The 23,814-nt window shown below is 34.7% G+C and overlaps 4 protein-coding genes and 2 pseudogenes across 5 annotated transcripts; 3 read left to right on the top strand and 3 right to left on the bottom strand.

The window, feature by feature from the left end:
• The first annotated feature begins 5,104 nt into the window (after positions 1–5,104).
• On the top strand, positions 5,105–7,799 carry LOC106336330 (cytochrome P450 76C2-like). Of its 2 annotated transcripts, none has more exons than XM_013775131.1 (3): positions 5,105–5,296; positions 5,471–6,287; positions 7,106–7,799. In XM_013775131.1, the coding sequence occupies exons 1-3, from the start codon at positions 5,187–5,189 to the stop codon at positions 7,727–7,729; spliced, it is 1,551 nt and encodes a 516-aa protein (XP_013630585.1). In that variant the 5' UTR covers positions 5,105–5,186; the 3' UTR covers positions 7,730–7,799. The 2 variants fall into 2 exon arrangements, with proteins under 2 accessions (XP_013630585.1, XP_013630584.1); XM_013775130.1 differs by having other exon boundaries at positions 5,106–5,304; positions 5,479–6,287.
• A 961-nt stretch (positions 7,800–8,760) lies between these two features.
• LOC106329330 lies at positions 8,761–10,958 on the top strand (annotated as a pseudogene).
• A 606-nt stretch (positions 10,959–11,564) lies between these two features.
• On the bottom strand, positions 11,565–13,120 carry LOC106329312. Its single transcript, XM_013767952.1, has one exon. The coding sequence runs from the start codon at positions 12,944–12,946 to the stop codon at positions 11,870–11,872; it is 1,077 nt and encodes a 358-aa protein (XP_013623406.1). The 5' UTR covers positions 12,947–13,120; the 3' UTR covers positions 11,565–11,869.
• Positions 13,121–13,698: 578 nt separating this feature from the next.
• Positions 13,699–16,425, bottom strand: LOC106328704 (maspardin). Its single transcript, XM_013767193.1, has 8 exons — positions 16,250–16,425; positions 15,542–15,667; positions 15,267–15,365; positions 15,035–15,177; positions 14,828–14,936; positions 14,602–14,709; positions 14,384–14,524; positions 13,699–14,293 (listed from the first exon to the last, which is right to left on the bottom strand). Exons 1-8 carry the CDS (start codon positions 16,319–16,321, stop codon positions 13,919–13,921), a joined length of 1,173 nt encoding a protein of 390 aa, XP_013622647.1. The 5' UTR covers positions 16,322–16,425; the 3' UTR covers positions 13,699–13,918.
• A 3,947-nt stretch (positions 16,426–20,372) lies between these two features.
• On the top strand, positions 20,373–21,050 carry LOC106330048. Its single transcript, XM_013768611.1, has one exon. It carries the CDS (start codon positions 20,373–20,375, stop codon positions 21,048–21,050), a length of 678 nt encoding a protein of 225 aa, XP_013624065.1.
• Positions 21,051–21,445: 395 nt separating this feature from the next.
• LOC106330047 overlaps positions 21,446–23,814 on the bottom strand; it is a 3,997-nt pseudogene continuing 1,628 nt past the window's right edge.

The raw sequence follows: 23,814 nt of genomic DNA, 5'->3' as shown, positions 1-23,814 counted from the left end.
TATTACTCCCAAGAGGCATGATGGAAGGTCAAAACTGAAAATGTTTTCTCTCTCAGGCCTATTGTTGTCGTTGTTGACATCTCTGTTCGACCTACAAATAGTTAGATCAACAAAATTAAAACATGCATGAATAATCAGTATATTAAAAAAGATGTCTCAAACTGGAAGTCATAATTTTTGAGAGAGAGAGAGACCACAAATTCGATTACAAGGCATCAGGTAAAATATCATATTAGGTTCTTCACTGAATACAATATATGTTTCAGGAAAACCAGGTAAATGATTGTAACAAAAAAGAACATCACTAAGACACATATATATGTCTTATAACCCCTACATATTCTGATTCGCCTACACAGATTATAATTCACATTCAAACCGCATTTATCAGAAGAGACAAAAAACATACTATCATCATAATCTAATATGGAGATCATTTTTACATTTTAAAAGCCATAAATTGTTCCAAACTGTAAGATCAAAATCTGTACACAATTATGGGTCACGAACTCCACGTAAGAGATAATATCGTGGATAGGTCACAAAATTCCAGAATTTTATGATTTCTATAGATCATGTACTTTTGCAGAAACAAAAATCTAATTAAATCCTCAAATCATGCAAATACTATGTGAGATTATTATGAGCTTGATTAGAAGATAATGATCTACCAATAATATGAAAGGAGCCTTTGATTTTGTTTTTAAATTTTCATTTAACCTTCGATTATTGAGAGAGATTGAGAATGAAAGAGACAGATAACTCACAAAATAAGATTTCTTCTCGTATCAATCATTTTGATTTAAATCCAAAAGTTAAAAATGTTTTATGACAAGTAAAAACTATATATAAGATAAAAATATTATAGCAAGTAATTAAATATCTGATAATGTATACTAGTCAAACAAAAGAATATGGTATTTTCTTTAAAGTTAAAAGATCTTTTATTAAGGAAAGAAATATATGTGTGAAATAGGTGGAAGAATATGTCAAGGAAAACTATATATAAGATAAAAATATTATAGAAAGTAATTAAATATGTGAAAATGTATACTAGTCAAACAAAAGAATATGGTATTTTCTTGAAAGTTAAAAAATATATTTTATTAAGGAAAGAAATAGGGCAATTCTCCAAAATAGACTATTTTCAAGTTTTGATCACAAAAATAGACCACAAGGAGGAAAATGACCAAAATATTTTATTTAATAAGTAAAATGACCCTAATACCCTAGATATATAAAAAATAAAATAAAAATTAAAAATAATAAAAAATTTAAAAGTTTTAGATTATATGTTTTCAAATTCTAACTTTTTTATAATTTTTTTTTTAATTTTTTGATTTTTTCGGAATTTTTTTTATTTTTTTTCAAATTTTCTTTTTGTAATTTGAAAATACTTTTTGAAACTAATTTTAAAATTTTTATTTTCAAATTTTTAATATTTATTTTTTATTTTATAAAATTTTAAATTTCAATCTCAAATTTCCACCCGTTAACTCTAAACCCTAAGGTTTGGATTAGTTAACCCTAGGGTATAAGTGTATATTTACTTTTTTAATGAAGCATTTTGGTCATTTTGATCCTTATAGTCTATATTTGTGACATAAATTTTTTTAGTGATATCTTAGGATATTTCCCAAAGAAATATATGTCTGAAACAGGTGGAAGAATATGTCAAGGAAAACCATACGTCTCCAAACTGAAAGCATGCATAAAAAACGATAAGCTTTGTTCTGTTTATCTGGTTTGAACAAGATTTTAATTCAAAAAGCCAAAGTGTTTGGAAACATGTGTGTGATAAGAAAAATGTTATCTAAAACTATCTACAATGGTTTATTGAATAAATAATTCAGTAGTTGAAAGAGTACAATGGTCTACTGAAAAACAAGTTGAATCCTAGGTGTATTAAACATGGTTGAAAGAATTCAACAATGTGAATCCATAAAGTGGAGTCCTTAATGACCATTTGTCATTAAATTATTGGCATAGAGATTTTTGATTTATTTTTTCATTTGAATTATTTGAGATAAATTATATCATAAATTTTTTATTTTCTAAAATTTTTTATTACATCAAATTTTATCATTTTTAAAATTCTATAAATAGAGACTTGATTCATTTGATTTGGACACATAAAAAAATTGTCTATTTGTACTATAAATTTTCTGTTAGACTCCATTAAACTCTTGCCTTTATATTTCTTTTTTCTAATGAAATAAATCCCAATTATTGACTATTGTTATTTAACTTTAATCAATAGTTCTAATTCTTAATTATTTCATTTTAATTTTAATCCATAAGTTTCAATATGTAATGAAAAAAAACATATAAGAAAGCAAAATTGTGAAAGAAAAAAAATTATAAGAAAAGGTATTGAATTTTTCTCAACAAACCATTGTAGAATAGAAAAATTTAGTGGTTGTTGAATTAGTTGGTAAAAAGAAGAGAAGATGATGTGGAAGAGACAGGAAATGAAGTGGAGGATGCGTAGAAAAACCATTGTTGATGGTCTAAGGCTGAGATCTATCACTTAGGCAAATAAGGTTAGCTGTCTAAAAAATTGTATCAACTTTCACATTTTATGAGTCAATTGGACATATAAAATGATCCTTGTAGTCTGCGTTCATATGACTCTTGACTCTTGAATGTGGAAATAATGACATAAATACAAAGAGAGTATGACTGCAATTATGTAAAAAAGAGATTTGTGAAAGAGCACTATTTTCTTTGTGGTAATACATGTGGTCTCTGCTAGATGAGCACCAGATTACTTGATTGAACAAGTGAATGCATTAATCTTAGGATAGATTTGGATTCATCTGTTTCGAGTCCTTTGCTACTCATAGAAGACAGCAGCACATGCAGAACAGTGCATGGTGTATAATTTAAAGATTTGAATCAGGTATCTAGTCCATGTTCATTCTACTAAGAGAGGTATAGAGATTAATCAGAACAAAAAAACGCTCAAATCGGGATAAGCCGACGCGTCGAGACCAAACAGACCTCCATCGAATCCGAGTACTGGTGTTTATTTGCAGCAGCTTGTTTTTTCAAGACGATGCAGGAGATTAAGAAGAACCCTAATACTCTGAATATATCTATGAAGATTCGAGAGAGTGTTGCAGGCGTTAGGGTTTTTTTTTTTTTTTTGAACTTCCTTCTCTTAATGTTTTAAATTCACTCAACTGCAGTGAAGTGCTATTTCTTATTCTTATACTGATTATTTTGTTCTCTTTTCTTGTTCAAGAACAAAGTTTTTCAACACCTTTTCAGGTTTCTCAAAACCATTATCATTCCTTCTGGCGTACCTTTTACAACAGATCTTTTGTAAAATGTTTATAGTACCCATTCTTGTCTTGTTGGTGAAGAAAAGTAACAATGATGCTTATTTGCCATTCTTGTCGTGTGGGATCTGTGGGAATTAAGAATAGCATCAAACCTATCCACTCCAAACATACCGAGATAATGTGAAAGTTCCTACATTAAACACACATGCGTTTTAACTCTACACACTGCTCATGCGTGTATAGCTATTACTAAAGAAGAGTGCCAGAGTTGTATATTCACGAGATTGCAACTGCGTGCTTATAGCTTTATGTGATTGCGGAATCTATGCACTGGTTTTTAGTGCACATACTGAAATAAGTAGTTGTTTAAACGAAGGTTAACACCTAAATGAATTTATACCCTAGAATAAATATGAAACAGAAATTCCCTAACTAAAATGATACCTTAACCAGGAGGTGCTACCTCTACTAGTAAAGCCTTTTTCCCAAAAGGTAGAAATGCCAGGTTTGTATCTCAGCAGTTGGGGGAATGGGACTAAACATCCAGTTCTTGTCTCTGTCCAAAGAGATTATGAGCTTAAGATCAGAACTTCTTGAATTCAAAAAGAAAAAGAAAAATGATACCCTAAACACAATAGCTGACCAAAGTTCTTGTACTTTCTGTTTGAGTTCGGGTTTGGGCTTTAATAATAAAATATATACTCTGGTGTTACTTATTTTATTACAAAGTCATGATCATAACCAGTTACGTAAACATCATATTCACCTCTCAAGATATTTTCTTTACGGAAGATGTGTTTGAAACTATTCAACAGAGTTGAAAAATAGCTGCATTACAACGAATATTTTAATTCTTCAAGATTTTTTATGTACCTAGGACACTGAATGAAATTAATAATTTATTAAGTAAAACTGTAGTCTTTTCATAAGAATTTTTTTATGTTAATTTTTTGATTCTGTTATATTTTTCAGACTAGAATAAGTTTTTGATATGAAAAAAAAAAAAAAAAAAACTATTTGACTGCCTTGTATTTAGGGGAATCCTATCATTCTGCAAGAACTCTGAGCATCTGAGTTCGATTTATCGACCACTGAAAATTTGAGGATAAATATATTAAAGTCTAAAAATATTTGTACATGTAGCATAATAAATAGTATTTCACGATGTAGACAAAGATATATTATTTTACGTTTGTTTTTTAGTTCCTTAAGATCATGTTATCGTCTAGCAATCATTCTACTACACAAACTCTCTTTTCATTTTTCATGTCTGGGTCGAAGAAGATATGGTTTTGGTGGCTTCAAAAGTTTTCAAAATTTGGATCACCTATTTATTTTTTGGTCACAAAGTATTTTTTTTTTGTTTTTTAATACGAAAGAGTAAGTTCCATAAAAACAATAAAAAGTATTATACCCCGTCAAATGTTAAAAACATACAAAACAGTAGAGATACTCATTATAAATTTTTGATGGTAAAATATAATTCTTTTAATAATTTAGTTTCTATTAAAAAATAAATAAATAAAGTATGTACTTATAACTTTTCACGGGCTTTCCCATGGTTTTTCTTTAACAACTCTTTTAAGCCAAAAAAAAAAAAAAAAAAAAAAAAAAAACAACTCTTTTGTTTCGTTTTTTATTCTTATTTTTATTTTAAATAAATAAAATATTCATTAAATAAATTATTTCTTTTTGTCGTTGAGTTTCTTATCACCTTCACTCGATATAGGTTTTCCAGATGTCCACAAAAGAAAATTGGCTTTTCCTATTATTTATTTTTATATGACATTTTCTCTATATATATTGGGAAACTGAAGCTAAAATGATGACGTACTTAAAAAAAAACACTACACAACAACATTTGTCAATCTCAGCGTTTCTACAAACAGCTGTAAAAACATGTCTCCGATCTCAAACCTCTTCACCGACAACACAATGAACGTTCCTCCTTACGCAATTCTCGTTCTCACTACTATCATTACAGTTTTTTGGTTCCTTCTCAAACGCTCGCCGCAACCAGGGGCGGAGGGAGTGTATGGGGAGTGGGGTCAGCTGACCCCACTATTTTTTAATTTTTTTTTGTTTTTGTTAAAGAAAAATTATTTTGACCCCATTTAATAATAAATTTTGACCCCGTAAAATTATTTTTACCCCAGTGTAAATTGATCCGGGCTCCGCTACTGGCCGCAACCGCCTCTACCACCTGGACCCCGAGGGCTACCTATCGTCGGAAACCTCCCGTTTCTTAAGCCAGACCTTCACACCTACTTCAGAGACCTAGCTCAAGAATACGGTCCAATCTTCAAACTCAACCTTGGCTCAAAACTAACTGTCGTGGTCAACACTCCGTCGCTAGGTCGAGAGATCTTGAAAGAACAAGACATCAATTTCTCAAACCGTGACGTCCCTCTCACGGCTCGAGCCATTACCTATGGTGGTCTCGAACTTGTTTGGTTACCGTACAGTGCGGAGTGGAGAACGCTTAGAAAAGTTTGTGTTCTCAAACTACTTAACCGCAAAACGTTGGATTCAATTTACGAGCTAAGGCGCAAAGAGATCCGAGAGAGAACGAGGTTTTTATACGAGAAAAGTCAAGAAGAGGCGGCGGTTAACGTTGGTGATCAGTTGTTCGTGACGATGATGAATCTAACGATTAATATGTTGTGGGGAGGTTCGGTGAAAGCCGAGGAGATGGAGAGTGTTGGAACAGAGTTTAAAGTAGTGGTTTCTGAGATAACTAGGCTTTTGGGTGAGCCTAATATTTCGGATTTCTTTCCGTGGCTAGCGAGATTCGATCTTCAAGGGCTCGTGAAGCAGATGCGCGTGTGTGCTCGTGAGCTCGATGCCATATTCGACGGAGCCATTGAGAAGATGCCAAAACTAGAAAGTAAGGATGATGGTGAGTGCAAAGACTTTTTGCAACAGTTGATGAAGCTAAAGGACCAAGAAGCCAACTCGGAGGTTCCCATTACGGTTAACCATGTCAAAGCTGTTCTCACGGTAATTAATTGTTGAGAAATATAGTAGTACTAAAAAGTTTTTATAACAAAAATAGTTTTCAAAATCAAAATAACTAAAATAGATTTTACTGAAGAGTAAAAGACCATTTATACCTCCAAGAGTTAAATTTAAACTTGGAGTTTAATTTTGGGTTGTTTTGGTTTTTTTGGAGAGAAAAAATTAGAATATTTGTTTTTAAAATAAAAAATTCAGTTTATTGCGAAAATCTCTTTTAAAAATATTTAAGTAGAAATATAATTGTTATTTACAAAAGAGAAAAAGACAAAAATAGCACTAAATCAAGTTTATGTTCCCAAACTAGCACTCAAGGTCAAAAGTCACAAAAATAGCACTGAATGTTTTATCAAAAGTCACAAACTTAGGGTTTAGAGTTAAAGGGTGGGGTTTAGGATTTAGGGTTTAGGGTTTAGAGTTTAGGGTTTAGGGTTTAGGGTTTAGAGTTTAGGGTTTATGGTTTAGAGTTGAGAAATGAAGTTTTGGGGATAAGATATCAAATTTTGAAAAATAAAAAAAATTAAAATTTTCAAATGATAAAGTTAGAAAGGTGCTATTTTGGTCATTTTAGTTTTTGAGTGCTATTTTTGTGATATAAACTTAGAAAGTTGCTATTTTGGAGATTTGCCCTTTACAAAAAGAAACATATTTAATTTAGTCAGTTTTTTCTGTGTTCTTTTGGTCATAAAAACAATCTTTATGTTCTCTTTAGAGATTTGCCCTTAATTGTTTCATAACATGTCTCTTAGCTCATGAGAATGATTCTGATTCATGTTTGTTATATACGTACTGTATATGCGAAGGATATGGTGATTGGTGGTACTGATACATCTACAAACACGATAGAGTTTGCGATGGCCGAGCTTATAAAGAACCCAGAGTCGATGAAGAGAGCGCAACAAGAGCTAGACGAAGTTGTAGGAAAGGATAACATTGTTGAAGAATCACACATCACTAGACTACCTTACATAGTAGCCATTATGAAAGAAACACTTAGGCTTTACCCGACCGTTCCTTTGTTAGTCCCTCACCGTCCAGCTGAAACAGCTGTGGTCGGCGGTTACACCGTCCCTAAGGACACTAAAATCTTCATCAATGTTTGGTCTATTCAAAGAGACCCAAATGTGTGGGAAAACCCGAACGAATTTCGTCCCGAGAGGTTTCTTGATAAGAAGTCTTGTGATTTCCATGGAACTGACTATAGCTTTCTTCCTTTTGGATCTGGCCGGAGAATTTGCGCCGGTGTAGCACTCGCAGAGAGGATGGTTCAGTACACTCTTGCAACGCTGTTGCATTCATTCGATTGGAAGATTCCAGAAGGCCATGAGTTAAATGTGGAAGATAAGTTTGGTATTGTCTTGAAGCTCAAAAACCCTCTTATTGCCATGCCCGTTCCGAGGTTGTCTGATCCTAATCTTTATCTGTAGAAACTAAGATCTTTGTATTAATGAAGTTTTCGAACGTCATGTATGTTTGTGTACTAAAAATAATCATCAATTTGGTTTTAAAAAAAAACAAATTATTGAACTAAGAGCATTTGTTTACCTTACAATCATTGCTTTTTGATATTAGTTTCATATCTGTCCAAAATTCCTTTTTTTGGGTCAAATTTCTTTAATATAACTAAAATAGAAAAATAATAATAATAAACTAGCTTGGGACTTTGATGCATATACACTCTGTAGTAATTCAATCTATTTTGTGAATCCAAAACTATCTATGCAATGTACCTTGTTCTCTAGCCTGACTAAACACTTGATAAACCATATGATGGTTTGGAAGAGCAGATTGAATCACCGCCTATAGAATCTCAAAGAACTAGAGACAGAATGAGGGGATTTAAAATCTGGTTCAAAAAATCATGCCGTTTTGACACCAATCGTGATGATTTTAAATATATCATGTCGTTTATCTGCTTAAATGAAACGTTGTGTTTCAATTTACCATGTCTTTGTTCAGAATAGAAGACACCATTGACGGAGGGTTACATGCATTTACGTTTCAATAGTTGAGAGTTTACAAACATAAACTTTTAGTTGGAGGTTTTTTCATCTGATCTAAAAATAGTTGGGGGTTTAAATCACTAAAACCCAGAAAAAAAGTTTTAAACATCTTGTGTCGTTTCTGTGATTAAATAAAATCCCGCGATTCAATTTAACAGAAATCCGTTCAGAAAAGACGACTTTGTCGACGGAGGGTTAACGTCATTAACAGTTTAATAGTTAAGGGTTTTAAAACGTAAAGTTTTAGTTGAAAGTTTTTCATCCGAAGTAAAAATATAGTTGCACTAAAAACCCATATTTTAAAGGAATAAGTATTCATTAATAAATTATTTTTTGTTGGCAAGTTTCTTATCACCTTCACAGGATATATATTTCCAGATGTCCACAAAAAAAGTTTGGTTTTTACTATAATTTTATTTTTTTTATGACATTTTTTCAATATATTGGGAAACGTCTGAAGCTGAAATGATGATGTGCAAAAACACCATAAAACCACATTTATCTCAAAGTTTCTACAAACAGACATAAAAGATATGTCTCCGTTTTCAAATCTCTTTACCGACAACACAATGGACGTTCCTCCTTACGAATTATTCTAGTTCTCACTACTATCATTACAGTTCTCTGGTTCCTTCTCAAATGCTCGCCGCAACCGCCTCTACCACCTGGACCCTGAGGGCTACGTATCGTCGGAAACCTCCCGTTTCTTAAACCGGACCTTCACACCTACTTCAGAGACCTCGCTCAAGAATACGGTCCAATCTTCAGACTCAACCTTGGCTCAAAACTAACCGTCGTGGTCAACACTCCGTCGCTAGCCCGAGAGATCTTGAAAGAACAAGACATAAACTTCTCAAACCGTGACGTCCCTCTCACGGCTCGAGCCATTAGCTATGGTGGTCTCGACATTGTTTGGTTACCGTACAGGGCGGAGTGGAGAATGCTTAGAAAAGTTTGTGTTCTCAAACTACTTAACCGCAAAATTTTGGATTCATTCTACGCGCTACGGCGCAAAGAGATCCGAGAGAGAACGAGGTTTTTATACGAGAAAAGTCAAGAAAAATCGGCGGTGAACGTTGGTGATCAGTTGTTTGTGACGATGATGAACCTAATGACGAATATGTTATGGGGAAGTTCGGTGAAAGCCGAGGAGATGAAGAGTGTTGGAACAGAGTTTAAAGGATTGGTCTCTGATATAACTAGGCTTTTGGGTGAGCCTAATGTTTCAGATTTTTTTCCGTGGCTAGCGAATCTTCAAGGGCTCGTGAAGCAGATGCGCCACGCTCGTGAGCTCGATGCCATATTCGACGGAGCCATTGAGAAGATGCCAAATCTAGGAAGTAAGGATGATGGTGAGTGCAAAGACTTTTTGCAACAGTTGAGGAAGCTAAAGGACCAAGAAGCCAACTCGGAGGTTCCCATTACGATTAACCATGTGTCCATGTCAAAGCCGTACTCGCGGTAAGTAATTGTTGAGATATATCTTACCACTAAAAAAAATTATCATAAAAATAAAGTCTTCAAACGTCAAAATAACCAAAATAGATTTTATCAAACAGGTAAAAGACATTTATATCTTAAAAGTTAATTAATTTAAATTTAAAGTTTAATTTTTGGTAGTTTTAAGAAAAAAGTTCAAATATTTTCTTCGAAAACAAAAATTCAGTTTTTTTGCAAAAATATCTTTTAAAATATTTATTTATTATTATATATCTATAGTCAGAATATAATTATCATCTACAATTGACACAAACATATTTTGGTCATTGTATTCTATGTGTATTCTTTTAGTCATAAGAACATTTTATGTTCTTTTCGAAGATTTGCCCTTAATTGTTTCATAATATGTTTCTTAGCTCATGAAAATTATTTTGATTCATGTGTTTGTTATATACTTCATATGCGAAGGATATGGTGATTGGTGGTACTGATACATCTACAAACACGATAGAGTTTGCTATGGCGGAGCTTATAAAGAACCAAAAGTCGATGAAGAGAGCGCAACATGAGCTAGACGAAGTTGTAGGAAAAGATAACATTGTTGAAGAATCACACATCACTAAACTTCCTTACATAGTAGCAATTATGAAAGAAACACTTAGGCTTTATCCGACCGTTCCTTTGTTAGTCCCTCACCGTCCAGCAGAAACAACTGTGGTCGGCGGTTACACAGTCCCTAAGGACACTAAGATCTTCATCAATGTCTGGTCTATTCAGAGAGATCCAAACGTGTGGGAAAATCCGAATGAGTTTCATCCTGAGAGGTTTCTTGATAAGAAGTCTTGTGATTTCCATGGAACTGACTATAGCTTTCTTCCTTTTGGATCTGGCCGGAGGATTTGCGCCGGTTTAGCACTAGCAGAGAGGATGGTTCAGTACACTCTTGCCACGCTGTTACATTCATTTGATTTGAAGATTCCAGAAGGCCATGTGTTCAATGTGGAAGACAAGTTTGGTATTGTCTTAAAGCTCAAAAACCCTCTTATTGCCATGCCTGTTTCAAGGTTGTCTGATCCTAACCTATGTTTGGTAGAAGCTAAGATCGTTGTGTTTATGTAGTTTTCGGACGTCATCTATGTTTTTTGTCATAAAAATAATCACCAGTTTCGGTTAAAAATAACAAAATTATTGAATAAGGAGCATTTGTTTAACTTGCATGCTTTGATATTAGCTTCATATCAGTCCACACTTCTTTAATATAAATTTTGATAGCTTACAATTACATGATTTTGGTTCGGATTTAGATCCTATCAATTGCACAAACAGATACTATAATTTATATAACTTATAAATATTAACAATTTTCTATTTTAAAATAATCAAATATTTTAAAAATAAAATAGACCAAATTATCCGAATATTTTTTGTCCAAAATATATCAAATTATCCGAAATATACGAGTTTTTATCCGAAAAGCTAAAAATCTGATATTTAATCTAAAAACCTGAATTTTCTTGTTTAACACCCGCATTAACTCAAAAAACTGGAACCGAATCGGAACCGAATTGGATTCGAAATTATCTCGGGTATTAGCCGATTCCCATTTGTATTACACGAACCGAACCAAAAATCTAACTGGATTTCCTAAAGACCCAAAAGGATCCTATATTTCTAGAACAAAAACAATAAAAAAAACAAAAACTATAATAAACCGAACCGATGCTAGGGTGGACAGTGTAGTTCTTCTACCTTATTTACCAAAAACAGAAAAAAATTAAAATAAACTAGCTAGGGACTTTGATGCATATACACTCTGTAGTAATTCAATCTATTCTGTAAATCCAAAACTTTCTATGCACCGTATCCTGTTCTCTATCCTGACTAACCATTTGATGGTTTGGAAAAACAAATTGAATCGCTGCCTATAGAATCTCAGACAACTAGAGACAATGAATGAAGAACATAAACTTTCAAAGAGAGCTTACTAGAGTGAAGAATTTTCAATCTCTCCCACTCAGTTTTCTTCTTTCTTCTCTTTTGCTACTGCCAACCATGTAATACGACAATAGCTTCACAAGATCGTACTGATTTATCCTCGATCTGTACAACCAATGCTATGGAGGTTCATCGACAGGGTCTCGAAGATCCAGCACCATCTTCATCATCCATCTCCCACCAATCACCACCATCTCCCATCTCAGCTCCATTCTCAACCTCATCATCATCACCATCAGAATCAAACCCATAATCCCAATCCCCGCAACAAAAACCTCTCTCCTTCTCCAAAACAGGATCATAACTCCACTCCAACTTCTTCAACACATCTCCATCCCTCCACTTCCCAACAACCTTCTCAACTTCTTTCTTCGCCTTCCCCATCACAACCTCCTTCCACGAATACGCCACGTCAGCCACCCTCTTCAGCTTCCCTTCACTCAAATCCCCAATCACCACCGTCCTCAAACACCTCTCCTTCGCCTCCCACAAAACCTCAGCGAAACCAGAGTCATCAGACACGAGAACCAAACACTCAGCCTCCCTCCTATCCATCACATCAACCATATGCTCCTTCAACGCTCTATCCGCCGCCTCGGGCTTATCACTCACCATCTTAACCCAAAACCCGCCACGCTTCAGCTCATCAGCTAAACCGTAACCTTCCTTAGGAGTCAAAACGTTCCTCGCAGCTCGTTTGTACTTCTCCATCTTCATCGAGTACTTGGCCACAAGCCTCACTCTCTGATGCCCCTTAGCAGCCTCGATCTGCCTCACGCGCTTCTGATTCTCCGTCTCGTGGATCTGGCGGAAATGAGCGATGAGCTTCTCGTTGGCGTAGAATCTCCGGTCGCAGACGCCGCAGAAGTACGGCTCGGCCGGTTTAGCTAAACCGGTGTTCTCCAGTTGGTTAAGGAGTTTACGATCTTTCCTCTCCTCTCGGACTTGCGCGGGGACGTAGCTGAAGGCGTGGCGGTTCGCGTAGGCCACCATTAGTTTCACGGAGCCGAAGGATGACGCGGCGGTTCGGAGCTTTACGGCGGCGTCGTGGGGAGGGTGGGAGGCGGGTGGTTTGTTGTCTAGGTCCCAGAAGACGGCGACTCGGGTTGGGGGTTTAGGGTTTAGCGAGGTGAAAGGTTTGATTGAATTGAGAGACGTGATTGGGGTTTTTGAACTTCGGATCCTGTGGAGGAATCGAGAAAACATTGCCGGAGTATTCAAACTGACGGAGGGAAGGATGGAAATCAAACCCGTACCCGACCTGAATCGGATTTATAGAATTTGGTTTTGTAGATTTTGCCGAGGAGTAGTTCAGACTGTTATGCCCCAAGTCGAACTAAGAAACAACAACAGAAGTTTGGATAAAAACATAACTATACCAAGAACCCTATTTTCGAAATGTTTATAGTTTTTTTCCTTAAGTTCTATATGGAAAAAAAAACATCTAGAAATGTGTATTCATCTAGTTTTTTTTTTCTTATGTTTTTAATGAGTTTAAGATGGTTTAGTTGAATTAAAAATATTATAATGAAATTAAAATATCTTAAAGCCAGTCCAAAATAATTTTTTCATTTTTATGTTTTGTTCAAGAATTACAACAAAATACACTAATGTTACGATCAATCTTTATAAATCACCTGTTTAAAATATTTTTCAGATTGTAAACTTAAAACACACATATTTTCATTTATAAAATATATATATATATATATATTTCAATGATAATTGTTTATAATTTTAATTAAAATCACTTTAAACACTTCATACCTGCTCGATATCATTCTCTTTTCTTTAATTTTCGAGAAAAAATATTTCAAGGCCAGATAACATAGTAGTTTCCGGCATAAAGTTATCAACAGCCCATCACCATTCACGCTGTTGTAGAGTGGTAGGAAAATAAATGTCTTAAAGCAGACCAAAACAGGGGCTGTAAATAAAAGAGAGCAAAACTGGGAATCTTGAAAGCCACACTGGTTTAATCCCAACCCCAAACTTTTCTCTCAAAAGTGTAGTTACTTGAAACATCATACAAAGAAACACAGAACTCTTGCTTCGTCTGTCAACTTACACAACATACAAGAGAAACCGAAAAAAAGATCAAGAGATCCACCCAAGCTTAAAAAGGAAAACAAACAAAGATTTTAACAGCAGAACAGGGTAATAAATAACAAAGAAACACTAAACTGACTGTCTTGAGATGAAACCACCGTGAACCAAAACCAATGTACAGTAACACAACATGAAAACCACACACGACTTATAAACTTCACCAGTGATCAGTTGCATTACTAGGAGGTTGTCCATAGACACAGGATTGATAGAGTCTGTCGGCAAAGGTGGATCATTTGAGCTTCCGGAACTTTCTGGGAATGTTGGTGATTGATCTGAAGTTGAGCTTCCAGAGCCTTGGTGCGTATTGTTGCTACGGTCTTCCTTATCCTCATCAGTTTTCTTCTTGCTCTGGCTATTACTATCTGTGCCATCTGTACCGTCTTTCGATATGGACTTAACCACTTCAGGCCGTGGTTCTACACCTACCCGCCTTAGGTGCAGCTACACACATGGAAGTAATGTGTTAGTGCAACAACATGATGTTTCTGTAAGTACTTGGGATTGTGTAGATGCAGAGTACACATATGTTACCTGTAGATGCAGATTGACTTCATCAGGCCGTGACAGGAACGGAAAATCTCCTCCAGTCTTTAAGTATGCTCTCCTTGCTTCGGGATATCTCTCTGCAAGTTCATCTTTCAGAACTTGCGGAATTGCGCAGTAATCATTGGTCTGATTTACAATGAAAGACAGCATCGTGAGAAAATAAAACTATCTTGCATTAAAGATAAGAGTTAGTGGAAACCTACATCCATTATAGTGATGAATGAATCAGAGTGTGGTAGAGACCCCACAGAAGCAGCCTCTACTGTTAACGTTAACCGAGAAGCCAAATCATCTTTTGACAATGTCTCAACCTAAAATCAGAGTAAAACAAAGGAACCAGGCTGGTAAGCCCATCTCCAAAAACCTTTTCACATGTTACTTAAAGCCTTTTTAAGAAAATCTCGAAGAGACATTTAGCAGGGGAACCACCTGAGAGACAGCAAAGTCGACAGAGTCAGCGATAAAGGGTTCGTGAGGTCCGTCACGTATTCCTGTTAAGACGTATCGTTTCAGCAAAAAGGAAGGCGACCAACTTACACTGCACATTGCATCACAAAAGGGGTAGAGAGTCAGTACAGATACCTTAGACACAAACAAGAAAAATAAAGAGGGAACAATTCTAAAAGAGGGACATACAAAGGAGCCCATGGCATTGCAGCAGCAAAACTGCGAGTATCCAAATATGTATTTGATAGAACCAATGATTTAACCCTTCTTGGTCGGTGATGAGCAAAGAGTTGCGCTAAGAAGCCTCCAAGAGAAGTACCGTAGAGATGCACCTGTGTAACAATGGTCAAGTACAATCATTTGCATTGCTATAACATTTCAGAGTCACAGATGGTAATTTGTAACACAAAGAGGATCTTACATGATGAACATCAATGGTGTCAAGGAATTTCTCAAATGCTTGAATCCACTCATGATAACTCCAAACCCGTGGAATGTCTACTGAAATTACCCGATAACCCTGGGAATTGCAGATATAACAACATTCAAGGTAACAAGTACAACACTATACGAGATATATAAATAAGTCATAAAGAAGACAGAAACACATAAGCATCTCAGTTGCACAAGCCTAACAATTGTTTAAAGTTGCCAAAAAAAAAAGAAGATTTTGAAGACTAGGTCGGGTTGAGAAACCTTCATAGACAATGCCATGATCTGTTTATAGTAAACATCAGCAGTTCCAGCGATGCCAGGAATACAAATGAGGGGAGGAACAGTCTTTGGACCATAGTCATAGTAACGCCATTGCTTTGTTCCAATCTGCGGTTAAGATGCACAATAAGATAAAGATGCAAAACCGTTTATTCTCTGAGAAAAACAAATAGAAATCATCGACTCTGATGCCTGAAATAAGAGCAATAGAGATGCACACAAGCTCAACAAAAACATGTCTTTACAAACTGGAAACAACCAAAACTCGATAGAATGACACACTTATAGAACCATCCGATCCAATGAAACAAGAATCTCAAAACCCATGATTGATAGATCATCTCAGTCTACTCTCTCATAAGATCAAATAGAAAACATCCCCAGAGAAGCTATCACTAAACTAAACACTAACAAGTTCCCTGCTGTTAAATTTGGCTTATAACAAAGTGAACCCAGAAAGAAGAAACCTAATCAAATGGTTCTATCAAAATTCACACCCAAATCAGATGAAATTTCAGCTGCATACGTATGATGAAGAGAAACGATTGAACTACTCAACATACATAATTCTCCTAAACAAAAATGAATAAAACAATAAATAAATTTAATCGAAAACCAACATTTACAGAGCTCGAGATTAACCTAGAAAATGCAAAAATCGAAAGTCCAGGAGAGGAAGAGGAAGCTTACGGGAATCTTGTGAAGAGGAACCTGAGATTTGAAGTGGACGTAATCTCCAGGCGCTGACGAGACGCCCTTCATCGCCGATCCGAGATTCTCCACATCCGAATCGATCAAAATTAATTGATTTTACGTATTTAGTTTTTTTTTCTTTTCGCACTTCGATGGAAATATTTGACGGCGAGATGATAACAGCGTTTTACGATATGAAGTTATCAACCCCCCGTCAACGTTAACGCCGTCATTGGGCCGTGACTGCTGTAGTCATTATCATCTAAATGGTCATCATGACTCAGCAATTTCACATGTTTGATTCGTTTTCGGTTATTCCTAGGATAATTCCCCCAAAATATACGTCACAGTAATATTTTCAACTTTGTAATTTTTTTACTGAATTATTTTAATATATTAGTGGTTGATTACAATCAATGTTCTATAATTCGCTGGGCGGTTAGTGGGGCTTTATAGAAGACTATCAACTAGGCGGATTATTCTGAGCCTAGACGAGGTCTAGACGTTAGCAAATTATTGATTTATTTTATTTATATTATACATTTTATATGACATATTTTAGTTTTTATGTTCAATTATAAAATTATTATAAAAAATTATGAAAATTAGATATACAAAACATAAGAAATTAGACAAATTTGTAGATTTGTAATAATATTATTGCTTAATTTCACATATTTAGACAAATTTAAATCGATTTAACCGATTTAAACCGATTTTAATCGATTTATGATAGTTTAAACCAATTTGAATCGTATAAATCGGTATAAATCGGACTTTAAGAAAATTGTTTCGGATAGAACCGAGTTGCCGCTTAGGCGCCGCCTAGACCGATTTTTAGAACCTTGATTACAACACAAATATCAAAATACATTAAATTATTGATACTATAAAGGATGGACATTTGTGTATCCATTCAGATTTGATTATGATTTATTCGGTTTTCGAATCGGGTATTTATAAATTTTGGTTCGGATTCGGTTTGGACCTTTGCGGTTTTGGTTCGGATACGGATAACCCATTTAGATTATTTTTTAAAATTTTAAAATATATATATATATGTTTTAAATTTTTCAAAATCTAAAAATAAAAATAATATATAACATGTAAAGTTGAATAATGTATGCCAAACACACATAAACTTTAAATAAAATCGGCTTAACTTGAATATTTGAATGATGAATCCTTAGATATTTTAAGTATTTTTGGTGTTGTGAGTATTGTGTAGCAATTTTAGATATTTACATTTGACTATTAATATATATTTCAAGTATTTTGGACAATTTCAAAATATCTTATATATTTAGATATTTTAGATATTAAATATAAAATAACTTATACATTTAACTATATAATTTGATTCAGATATATTCGAATATCCGAAATATTTTGGTTCTGATCGGGTTTGATTCAGGTTCTCTAGATACTAATTTTTTTAACCCGTTTGGATATTCAACCAGTTTCGGTTCAAGTTCGGTACTAGTTTTTAGAATCGGATTCTTTCGGTTTTCTGGATTGGGGGTTTTTGGGCAGCCCTACTATATATGATTGACATCGATCATTCCTCAGTGTTCTTATGTTAACGCTTCTATCATTCATCATGCATGGTGTGATAGGAGACTCCCACTCCTCTTTCACATTCACGAACCTGTCCAAATTATCCAACATGTTTACGGCAAAGATATGAGACTTGTCCAACTTGTAGTCATGACTTACCCTAACATAAGTCAGCTCCCACGGTCCCACCCACCATGAGAAGGACCAAGCTCATTATCTTACCCTAACATAATTTTTGTTAAAAATTATTTAGGCCTCATGCTTAAAAAAACTTAAGTGAGTGTTGTCGTTAAACCATTCCCTTTTGACTCAGATGATCAAATTCTGTATGCCAAAAGTTGATTTGATTTTAGTTTTTTCAGTGTGATTTATTTCAATCTTTAGAAATATAGATTTTCTTATCTTAATTCCTTCCATGAGTGGACTTCTGAAGCCATGTTCAATCTTCAACCCACAAGTTTCAGAAAGCTTCCAATTTAATTTTAAGATAAAAGGAAATTTGGTTTCTTGCATAAAAGAGAAAAAAAAAAGAAGAGGAAAATGTCTGAAAAAGGAAATTTAAAGGTTACGAATCTTTGTACAAGTTTCTCTATAAATATAGATCTCTTCACACAACTTCTTTCAAACATTTTTAAATATTCATATTTTCATTCTAAACAATAATGTATTACGTTGAGGTTTTCAAAAGGATGGACAAGAACAAAGATGGGAAAATTTCACTGGACGAATTCTCCGAGGGGATCCGTGCTTTCTCTTCTTCAATAACGTCAGAACAAATCGATGAGCTGTTCAAAGATCTTGACGTTGATGGTGACGGTCAAATCGATGTTAAAGAATTTGCTATGTGCTTTGTGGTTGGGTGCGACTGAAGAAAAGGCAGCTTCTAAGAAGCTGAGATACTAAGTGTTCAAAGATCGTTTTTGTAACTATATATATGAAACTATATTTTATGAACAAAACAGAATCGTGCAGTCTCTTTTTAAAACGAAAAACTGAGTTATCAAATATTTGATTTTATTTTGATACCAAATAAGATTTGATAAAAATTTAAAAACAAAAACCAAACCAAACTAAATCATGATTTTGATCATAATACGCACAGATAATTGGTAATAACGCCCAAACGAACTAGTAAAAAAAACCGTGAGAATATAAGCTTCCACATCTGAGAACTTCACTGGGACATAAGTAATTTACTAAGGATTATGACTTATAAATTATGACCAAACCCAATTTAATCAAAAAGGAAATTAATTATATTCCTTCCACTTGGAGTTACAATAAAGTGCATCAATGTCGTCGACTGAAAATACAATAAGAAGAAAAAAAAGGGAACTTTTAAACAGAACTGAAAGAAATAGGAATCTGATCGTTTTTCTCTGTTTTGGTACTAATGTTAATAGCATAAAAAGGAAACTGGTCGCTAAAACTAAACTCGAAAAAAGATATCCCAAATGCAAGCACGTGACTAATCTTCTTCATAATTCCTCTGTTTCAATAGTTTCAACCTCCCACACACTTCAACTCTGTATCACTGCATGACTGCATCAGCTCATTCAACTTGTTTTGCTTCTTTCTTCTAGTTGTGTAAGAAAAAAAATTATCCTGTACAAGTAGAGATTAGATTGATTTGATGAAAACATAGAAAATGTATTTTATAATTTTTTATTATTCTCTTATAACTCTTTCGTATACATTTAACGATTTTTAGTACTAAACTTATGAAGAACCTTTTGGCGGGGTGTTCCAATCTGCATTCATCACTAAGGTCTTAGAAGACTAACTATCTATCCCTGATGTCGACTCCCAAATCAACTAGGTTCATGCTTGTAAACCATCAGTGGGATCTAGTGAGGGAACCTTAGCAATGCCTTTAGCATTTTTAAAATAATTGAAAGGAGTAGCAGTTTCTGACAGGTTGATATTTGAGAATATTTTCTTGTGAGCAGAAATCATAATTGTCCTCGACCAGATCAATATATATATAAACACAGTAGCGGCCCTGAGTACAAGTGGTGGAAGCATGTGCTTCCGGTCATGATTTAAATATGTACTATTTCAGCCTTAAAATTCTTGAAATCTCCTATAGCTTAGTTGGTTTATGTTTATATTAATGGGAAGTTTACTAAATCATAACTGATTTTAGGACAATTGAACGTGCCTTGTGACTTTCCATATATATATGTTTTTCTCCTTTAGTTACTATAAATAATAGGCCAAAATTTTGTTTTTGCTTCCGGTCCTATATTTTTCCAGGCCGGGCCTGTATAAACAAAAGCACTTTTAAGGGTTTAATAATTAAAATAAATATTAGTTATCCGTTCCACCTCAAAATATTATTACTTCTATATGTAAAAAAATTTGGACTAGAAAAAAGGAAACTTTTAACAAAACAGGAATAAAAAAGGAAAGTAATCGTTAAAACACAAAACAGAAAAAAAAGGAAAGTCCCAAATGACAAAGCTTATATATATCCCGTTTACATAACCCTAAGAAGCTTCACAATACATTCTCTGCTTATCTCGATCTCTCCCTGAATATTCTCCTTATGAATTTTCCAAACATGATTCGTCCCGATGTCGACTATCACATCAAACATTTGGATATACGTCCTCCTCCTTCATCAGGTAACTCAATCTTCATCACCGTCGATACATTATCCGATGGCGACATTCAACTTGTCCCAAGTGTTCTCATCCACATCAGTCTCCGTAGTTTAAGTCTCCCTTACATCCGAGACCTTATCCAAGGTCAACTCACCAGACGCGGTTGGTTAGGCCCAGAGATTTCTACGGCCGCAACCCAACTTGGGTTTAGCCCCAGTGGGCTTCTTCAAGATCCACCCGTTACCCACCGTTGGTTATCTGATTACTTGGCCCCACGTATCTCTGATCTTGCAACTGAATTAGGTTATGGCCGTAACGGTTTTTGTTTGTCCATCGTTGTCAAGATCATTACTCAATCCCCATTCAAGTACGAGGTGTTGTCGAGGATGGTTCAGCAAGGGAAGACGAACACAGAGGAGTTAAAGAGTTCTCAGATGGAAACAGAGTCGTGTTCGATCTGTCTCGACAATCTCGTGTCCGATGATGGTTCGAGTTCGAAACGTGGTGTTCCTACACGTATTACATCTTCCCATGTCTTCCACGATGGTGGTGCAAGAAAAGGAGGGAGATGCCACGTCGACATAACACGTCAGCAGATGAGATTATGTAGCAAGCTTAGATGGAATTATCGATAATCAGAAAAGTAGTTTGTTAGACTTTTTATCTTCTTTTCTAAGGTTCCTCTCCAATGGAGATTGACTCCCTCTTGGAAAAGGGTTCCTCTTTCTTAATATGTTAATCAACTTAATCTCCAAGACATTGACAGTTGCAGAGAAACATTGATATAAAGCTATGTCGTCTCCTCTGTTGTACTAATCGAGAACATAATTTTAACAAAACTCGAGATTTGATTGAGTATGCATCAAAACTAGTTGCAGTTAGTACAAAACTACCCGGCGACCCAGAAAGTTTGAACCTTTATTATTTGTTAAACAGTGGAATACAACACAAAGCTACTAACTTGCTTGTTGCCTTCACTAAGATAAAAAGACAGCTTCTCTGGCCGCAAGATTTTGTTAAAAAATTTCTTTTAACTCAAGAGAGTAGTAACTACGTAGAGGGCGACCCCTGACTGATCCTGCTGAAACCACTCAGCCGGCCACCATGTCGGTCTAATTGCCTCGACCTTCACGTCTTCTGACCCGTTTACCGTCAATTCAGTGGATGCTTTAAGGGCTTCCTCTACCCTCATCACTCCCATTCCTCTGCTACCCATATGATGCAGAAGCTTCTACTCTCTTGGCGGTAACCTAATTACTTGGTGTTTACGTTTTTACTTTTTCTATTAGATTTGGCTTTTTTAAATGTTTTCTCTAAATAGGAAGTTTCAATAATTATGTTCCTTTTCCAAAGACGGTTTGTGTCTAAAGATTTTCTATATAAGCCAAGTCTTAATGCTTATTGTTAGACACGTTTGATTTAATAGAAAGAGTTTTTACATTATATCTTGTTTCGATTCATTAAATTCATCAAAACAAAAGTTGATTTCAAGCAACTATTGAAAAAAAACTATTGAAAAAAAAACTCTCTATCGATTCAAGAACATGTCTCGAAGAACCCTAAATTCTTAGCTCGACCGTTCAACTATTCGTACGCTGCGCCACCACTTCAGCTTCCTGAAACTGTCCCTATTTTCTTTCCGCTTCCTGATTCAACCACTTCAGCTCCAGCTGCGATCTCCTGGTTTACCTCTGCATTAACCATCATCATCACAATCTTTTGCATTCTTGATCACAAGATTCTAAAAACGTTTAAAAGTTTTTACCTTTTCCATTGCTATCAATGAACCGTAACTGGATCAAGCGTTTGCGTTTGACACCACGGTGGTGCGTACGAGCTATCAGCTCTTGACCAACATAGCAGCTTAGCAGCCTTTGTCAAAGCTTATCGCATTGAGACCAACAAAATTATACTTAAGTGGAGTTGCTTCACCTGTAAAAGCCACAAAACACATTACAAATATGCAGACAAGAAGAGATATAAACAAATTATGGACATATTGATAGTTGGTGTGAGATAGAGGATGTAATGTTTTGTTTTACGAACTCTGGTCATTGCATGTGGTATGACACTGAGAGTGGAGAGTGGAGAGAGGTCAAGGGTTCGGATATGGAAGTATTGCGTGATACAAGCGAGCATAGCTTAGCATGGGGGTGTGTTGTTGAAATTGTTAACCATGGTGGGAAACTATTAGTTATCTGGGTCCCCAGATACAAGACAAAGCAGACAAGGAGAATTTGGTGTGGGAAAATTGCATTAGAGAAGCGCCATGAAGGTGAGATTTGGGGTAAGATTGAATGGGTTAATGAAGTCCTTACGGTCACCAATTTGTTTAACTTCTTGAGTTGTGTACTCATTATGATTTAAGGATTCCTAAAAGATGGAACGCGTAGTAATTGAACAATATAACCAACGCAGTTGGCCTAGAGGTAGTTGAGGACCAGATCCAATACGCTCCCCGCAGGTTCGACTCGCGTTGGCCACCCGGACTGCCTTAAATAGTAAGAATACGTGGAGTGCCGTGGCTCCGTGGAGAATAGTTGGTTGACCACGGTCGCCGGATCACCCCACGTTAACTAAAAAAATGAGAAAAAAAGTAATTGAACAATATTGTGATATCTTGGTAGAATGGCATTAGTTATTTCTTTCGCTTTGAACAACCTGTTTTGTTCTTTGAAAGAAGCTCTATATTGTTTTTGTGATCTTTGAATATCATGATTTGTTTTCTTTTTCTTTTTCTTTTTGAGATCCATTATAATTCTTTTTTTTTTAACAAAAGATCCACTATAATTCTAATGTCATCTTTCAACTTGCTAGCTCACTTCAACACCAAGGACACAATTTTATTTAAACACCATACTTAGTATTATCAGAAGCTTTAGAAGGATGAATATAAAACTAAACTACTTACATGAAGGCAATCCTAAGCATTTCAGCTTTATCCAGCGAAAATTCATTATTTAAACTAATAGAAAAGAGCTACAAAAATTAAAGCCCAATCATTTTTTCAAACATCATACGGTTGTTTTGATCGCAACACTATCTTCTCTATTAAAAGAAAGATACCACTTTTATCTACTATAAAAAAAATCGTACTAGCCTTATTAGGTTCATTTCATTAATTACATTTATTTAATTATTTATATTAATCTATTCAATATATAAAGATATTAATAATAAATCAGTTTTAACTGTAAATTTAAATTTTATTTTTAGTTATAACAAAATGTTGAGAAAAAATCCAACAAAATCTTTCTAAAAATTTAAAATATTTTATTTAAATTAATACCATTGATTAATTTTGTAATTAATAATATATACTATTATACATTAATTTAAATTAAATTTTATTATAAAACAAAATAAAATAAAAGTGTATGCTATTTTTCAAATTTTATA

The sequence above is a fragment of the Brassica oleracea genome, chromosome C3, assembly GCF_000695525.1.
Source record: "Brassica oleracea var. oleracea cultivar TO1000 chromosome C3, BOL, whole genome shotgun sequence".
NCBI classification, from domain to species: domain Eukaryota; kingdom Viridiplantae; phylum Streptophyta; class Magnoliopsida; order Brassicales; family Brassicaceae; genus Brassica; species Brassica oleracea.
This window is presented reverse-complemented; position numbering and strand designations above follow the sequence as displayed.

Coding starts and splice junctions, on each gene's coding strand:
- LOC106329312 (XM_013767952.1), bottom strand. CDS start 12,946: ATGTTTTCTCGATTCCTCCACAGGATCCGAAGTTCAAAAACCCCAATC.
- LOC106330048 (XM_013768611.1), top strand. CDS start 20,373: ATGATTCGTCCCGATGTCGACTATCACATCAAACATTTGGATATACGT.
- LOC106336330 (XM_013775131.1), top strand. CDS start 5,187: ATGTCTCCGATCTCAAACCTCTTCACCGACAACACAATGAACGTTCCT. Junction 5,297..5,470: donor TGGTTCCTTCTCAAACGCTC/GCCGCAACCAGG, acceptor GCTCCGCTACTG/GCCGCAACCGCCTCTACCAC. Junction 6,288..7,105: donor ATGTCAAAGCTGTTCTCACG/GTAATTAATTGT, acceptor GTATATGCGAAG/GATATGGTGATTGGTGGTAC.
- LOC106328704 (XM_013767193.1), bottom strand. CDS start 16,321: ATGAAGGGCGTCTCGTCAGCGCCTGGAGATTACGTCCACTTCAAATCT. Junction 15,668..16,249: donor TTCCTCTTCACAAGATTCCC/GTAAGCTTCCTC, acceptor TCTTAACCGCAG/ATTGGAACAAAGCAATGGCG. Junction 15,178..15,266: donor ACACCATTGATGTTCATCAT/GTAAGATCCTCT, acceptor ATTGTTACACAG/GTGCATCTCTACGGTACTTC.